The sequence below is a fragment of the Rhea pennata genome, chromosome 4, assembly GCF_028389875.1.
Source record: "Rhea pennata isolate bPtePen1 chromosome 4, bPtePen1.pri, whole genome shotgun sequence".
In the NCBI taxonomy this organism is placed as follows: domain Eukaryota; kingdom Metazoa; phylum Chordata; class Aves; order Rheiformes; family Rheidae; genus Rhea; species Rhea pennata.
Window position 1 is genome coordinate 20,407,588 of NC_084666.1, and position 6,000 is coordinate 20,413,587.

The 6,000-nt window shown below is 37.1% G+C and overlaps 1 protein-coding gene across 2 annotated transcripts in view; it reads left to right on the forward strand.

Moving 5' to 3' along the window:
• The window catches only part of STIM2 (stromal interaction molecule 2), a 72,063-nt gene extending 66,848 nt beyond the window's left edge, over positions 1 to 5,215 (forward strand). For both annotated transcript variants that reach the window (XM_062575422.1, XM_062575423.1), the window contains 2 exons: positions 2,499 to 2,700; positions 3,605 to 5,215. In XM_062575422.1, the coding sequence (XP_062431406.1) occupies positions 2,499 to 2,700; positions 3,605 to 4,085 (683 nt within the window). In that variant the 3' untranslated portion in view covers positions 4,086 to 5,215. The remainder of the gene's footprint in view (positions 1 to 2,498; positions 2,701 to 3,604) is intronic.
• The last annotated feature ends 785 nt before the right edge of the window (positions 5,216 to 6,000 follow it).

The window sequence follows — 6,000 nt, forward strand, 5'->3', positions numbered from 1 at the left end:
CAGTAATTCGTGATGCCTAGAGTCAAAATTTTAAGTCCATATGGACAGACTTCATCTGTATGGTCTAATTTCAAAGTGAAGTACTCCATTTGTTGTCAGAGTTTTCCAGATTGTCTAAAATGTCAAACCATTTAGATAAATACATAAGATTCAGACCCCTAATCTTAGTCACAGTCTTTAAGAATACTCATTCTTCTTGTTTAGATATTTCAGGAGAATGAAGCTAGTGAGCAAAGTGCAGTTGGTTCAGAGAAACTAGGATCAGAGAAGGACTGTACAGTTCATAAGGGCATACTTAGATGAAATTTGACTATATACTTATGCATTTATGGCTTCACTTTTTTTTTTTATTTAACGTTTTGGCTGTTCTGGAAGTCTCTAGTTAATGAATACCATTTAAATTAGTGATTAAAGATGTCATAGTTTAATTACAAGAACTTCAAATGTATTTTCTGAATTTTGGCAAGGCATTGTAGCCTTCTCTTACGCGAGTGATCACATGAGAGATTTTTTTAATTTTTACTCAGTAAAAAACCTGGACTTGGGCATGGGGAAAGAGGGGAAAACATGCTAAATGCTCTGTTTGAGACCAGCAATTTAGGTGGAGTCAAGCCCATCCTTTAGCCAAAAATGACCAATGCATGCAAGGAAGGACAAAGGGGCTTATCTCACTCAGGAGGCTTCAGGCAAAATGCAGTGTGCAGACAGGTCAGTTGAGAGCAAGACTGTTTCAATGTCTGGACCTAAACTGAGCTATCTAGTCTGGACCATTACCTGGCCAGCATTCTTTGATTTCTTAAGATTAGCAGAGCTAGAAGTCTGTCAGACTTTTTTATGCTGCTGCAATCAATGTGATAGCCTAAAGCAGTATAAAGCAATAGATCTGTTTAATCAATCCTCAGCTAAAGAACAGAAGGGTCTCAGGAAATAAATAAACTAGATTTGGAATGAGATCATTAGGAAGAAGGGATAGTGAAACTTCTTGCTTTCCATTGACTGATTAGGATTCAGCTGATTCCTTGATATAATAAGTTTCATTTGTACTAAAAAAAATTCTAAGTGTTAAATTTTTTTAGCTGGAGTTTTCATAATCCTGCATGTATAACTTAAAAACACTCACAATGTTTGTAATTTCTCTCAAAATTCAGTAGTAAGGCACTTTTTATTTCAGCAAACAGGATGGCATCTGATTTACTTAGACGTGTAGTCCAGATTTCTTCAAGGGATTCTCTAGTCTTTTACCTCAGTTCACACTTTTTAAGAAATATTTTTTATAATAATATAAGCTTATTTTTGATCTGTAAGCACCTGTTTCTCAGATCAGTATAGAATACATCAAAAGTAAAATCAAAAGTTCGAGTTACGTGAAAACTGTCGTGTTCAGACTTATGAGCCATCCTTTTATATTCAGCCCAGCAGGAAAAAAAGTCTAGATGTTGGTGAGGTGCAGCTAAGTTGCAGCTGCTTGTCCTTAAGTGATGGTGACATTCTGCATTCAATGCAGAAATGCAGCTGAAACTTCTGAGATTCCAGGAATGATGATAAATTTAACTGAGGTGAAACTGGCATCTCAAAGGGAGATACGTTTTGTGTGAGGCCAGACATCCTTGTCAGCAAAAATGTTGTTGTTGTTGTTACTATTTAGTGTGCTCTTCTAGGTAAATATTTTGATCATAAGAGCATGGCCTATCTTGTCAAAGTAAAGTGATGCATTCTGTGGGATAGTTTGGGGAAGGGTATAAGCTAGCCTGAAAATAGGTCTATAAACATATTTCTGTAAGAGTATTGCTATCTGATCAGCTTCCGAAGGAGGTATTGGATTAGGAGGATTATAGCTCCTTGCTCTGTCAACTTGAATGTTGTTGTGTCCACCCATTGTTAGTAATTTTTGTCCTGAAATTCACAGTTAGTCTGCAAAAAGGAAATGTTATCAAATAAGAAATTTTCCTCCTTGAAGTGAGGTTGAACTAGATATTTCATATTTAACAATACATAAGAAATATAATTGATCCCTTGTCTAATGTAACTTTCAACTGAAGTAGTGTATTTCAAATGGCTGTTTGGTTACCTTGGTTACTTACCTTGCAAACTTTTTGAAGATTCTTTAAGCTACAAATAACTATAGAAGTAAAATGCAGGGTGTTGAGCAACATGCTAATCTCAGCACCCCTATTTTTAGTGTATAAGGGGATGGGAGTTTCAGTAGAGCCTTTGTCTCTCCTCTCAAGAGAGGATAGTGAGCCAGAAGTTTTGGTGCACATAGAATAATACTTGGCAGGCACAAAACTTTGCAAGTTGAGTGTTGGTTAGGTGCTTCAGCTAATTGTGGAGTATATAAGGCAATGCCAATCTTCCTTTTTTTGAAACAATTGAGCAGGGTCAAGGTTGTTGACAAGAATCATTGTGGTTGTAGCAGACACCTGCTATTAGGCTGCAGTGTAGGTTCCATTAACATCGATGTCATTTGGGGGTTTTGGGTTTTTTTTTCTTTACCTCAGGGTCCATTGTAAAACCTCCTAGCACACTGGCAAGAAGCAGTAGCTTGTGTCGTTCAAGACGCAATGTTGTGCCATCATCTCCACAGTCTCAACAGGCTTTGCACTCCCCTGACCCTGACATCCTTTCTGTGTCAAGCTGCCCTGCTCTTTATCGAACTGAAGAGGAGGAAGAAGCCATTTACTTCTCTGCTGACAAACAATGGTATGGAGACTAGCAAACAGCACTTGGAACACTGATAGGATTATTTGTGACTATCAGTGCAGAATTAAAAGCTGAATTGAATCAAAAGTTGAGTTCTTCTCTGCTGTGTGTTTGTAAATAGCTAGCATGTTGTATGAAATTAATGTTACAATCCAGGGTGCACTGAACTAACCCTGATTCTCCATTACAATATGTTACTGGCTTTTACATCTGAAACTAGGATCAAAAGCAATGTCAGCTACTGGGCGAAGAGAAGATGGATGGTAACACAATTCTTACAGCATGTTGAGCGTGTACCTACTCTTGTTACATGGCCTCATAGGAAAAGGTTAAATTCCTTTTGGAAGGAGCAAATGAGCTTGTTGAAAGGTAGGGACACTTGTCCTGAAGAAACTTCTTGCATAAGATAGGCTTAAATCTCTTTTGATTTCATACCTTCTCTGATTTCATGCACCAGCAAAATAGTTTTTGTTCCTTGAAGTGAGATACAAATGACTGATTCTGGGCAGATCCTGATGCCCACCAAAATGAGATCACAAAATTAATTATCTTAAGATTTGATAATCAGATGATTTAATGGTGCTTCATTGTATCTCTAATATTATGATTCAACTGTATCTCAGTAAAACTGTAAAAAAAATATATTGTAATTAAGACAGGTGAGGGAAAGAACCTACCTGCAAAAGCAAAGGACTATGCAATTATGTATATGGTTTTCTTTAAATACAGTAAATTCTAGATGTTGTGAATTAAAATATTCAACTTAATATTTTTCCTCAGCTCATTGGTGAGGAAAAGTGTGGGTAGTGCATCCAGGCTAATGGTATTGATTCTAAATTGTTTTCCTTTATTTGCATGAAGGAAATGGCTTGATGATGTTTCTCCTTTGTTTGCTCTGACTCAGGGAAGTACAGGAAACAGGTTCAGAATGTGACTCCTTCAGTTCATCTACTGGAAGGAAGCAGTCTCCTCCATCAAGTCTTGAGATGTACCAGACACTCTCTCCTCAGAAGGCATCCCGGGAAGAACTCTCACTGGAGGAATCGTCTACGGGAGACTCCACTTCTCTAACTGCAGATATTTCCAGGGGCTCTCCTGACTGCGTAGGCATGGCAGAAACTAAGAGCATGATCTTTAGTCCTGCAAGCAAAGTGTATAATGGAATACTCGAGAAGTCCTGCAGCATGAACCAGCTTTCAAGTGGGATCCCATTCCCAAAGCCTCGCCACACCTCATGTTCCTCAGCGAGCAGTGACAGTAAACCCAACCATGAAGCCTCTTCTGTCCCTAGGATAAGTAGTATACCACAGGACCTATATCAAAATGGTGAAAAAAACAAAAAGCCATCGAAAATAAAAAGCCTCTTTAAGAAGAAGTGTAAGTGAGGTGGGCAAAATAAACCTACAGTAATGTTACAAAAACTATCTTTTTAAAATGTTTGGAATGTAATTCCATTTAGGCATTCCAGACTGGATGCCCTAATGGAATGCTTTGTAGGTCAACTGTATTGACTCTACTGTCAAAGATCATGCCAGCTGTCAAGGAGAAATCATTAAAAAGTTCAGACAGTTTACAGTCATTTCTGCCTATTTATTTCTGGGTTTTTAGTTTATTCATAAACCTTTTTTTAAGCCACTTTGGACTTCTAAGCTTTAATGGACTAGTAAGCCTTCCTGGGCTTGCCAAAGTTTCTTGTTTACCAGAGCATCTTCTTATCTTTCCATAGAGCTAGGACATTTACCTACTGGACTTCAAGAAAATAAAAAGTAGAACTAATTGAATTGCACTACTGTTTTCCAGACTGGAAAGTCTCTCTGCAAGTGAAACTGAAAGACTTACAAGTGACTGAGAAGATGGATCTTTTCACTTTTAGATCTTTTGGCATTTTTAAGTAGAACCTGTAATTTCTAATTGACTTGATTTCTGGAAATGGAAATGCCACGCTTTTATTATGGGAAGCTTTAGAAGCATTTATTATTAGAATGGGTCAAGTCCTGCTGTAAAGATCATTTTTTCCCAGGACTTTCACTGTGATTTTACTTCACTGCAGGCTGTATGATAAAATATATAGATAATTTAACAAGAGAAGAGGCTCTTGATTCCTTATGCAAGTGATGGATATGAAACTTGACTGAGGACTGAAAATATTCACTCTCTTAAATGAAGGGGGGGGTAGTAGCTTTTGTTTACAGACTGACAGACAATGGACAATTGGTTTGTAAAAGTTTGTACTGTGGTAAAGATAATAAATTGGAAACATTATTGTGCTTGGGAATGTTCCAATTTTAGCTAATGCTTGTTTCAGACATGTTTCAGAGATCCTGTTTGTTGAAAGCTGTTGTAGGCTACATTGCTTATGCTTACTGCTGTGTGTAAGTTATTGTTATATTTTTTGGATTAGCTATTAATGTCTTAATGTCCTCCTTTTGTAAGATTTCATACACTTTATTTTTGTATAGTTTGAAAATTTAGCTGTCAGACATGTCTGAAGTAAATGGTATAATTTTATAATGCATACTGTTATACTAACTCATAATTTTAGATATAAAGATAGATATAAAGGTGAGACTCTAGACATGCTTTGGATAAGCAGTTTTTATGTTAAGTAAGCTTTTATAGGGAGAGATGAAATTACTATGGAGTAACAAAGAAGCCTTCTTAGGGATACAGTAGCTAGTTGTTCAAAAACTTTTTTTTTTTAACACTCGGAGACAGCAAATGTACTGCTTGAGTAACAGTGCCTTTTATTCAGTTTGTCTGAAAAATGTTAATACTGAGCAAGAATTTCTTTTGAGGTACATTCCAAAGAAATATTTCTTGCTCTAGTGAACACAAGCGATTTATCCAGTGATGACTAAATAGTTTCAGCCCTTCCATAGGGGTATGCTAGTTGCCTCAGTAACAGCTGCTGCTGCCAGTGACCTGTGATTAGGGGCTCACTCCTTGCTAATACGTACATACTGTACTGTATGAAAGAATTAATTCACTGACTGCCTAAACTGTTTGCTAGAGAGTAGTCTTCAACAAAACCTGTAGTTAATCAAAATTGATACATTATTTTCCTTTCATTTTCTATTTAGGTTCCAGTGTACATAATTGGTGTTAGTTGTGTCCTCGTGAAGTGGTGAAATTAATGGAAGCATTTACTGTGGCCAGTGAAACAGAAGAGGAGGACCATTAGGGATAGATTTCAAAGTGTTTGACAGTCTCTGGACCACAATCCAAAGGATGTGGTAGGCCCCTTATCTGTTTTAACAAGTGGGAGTGATAGCTTTGGAAATAAGGGACATGGACTAGCCA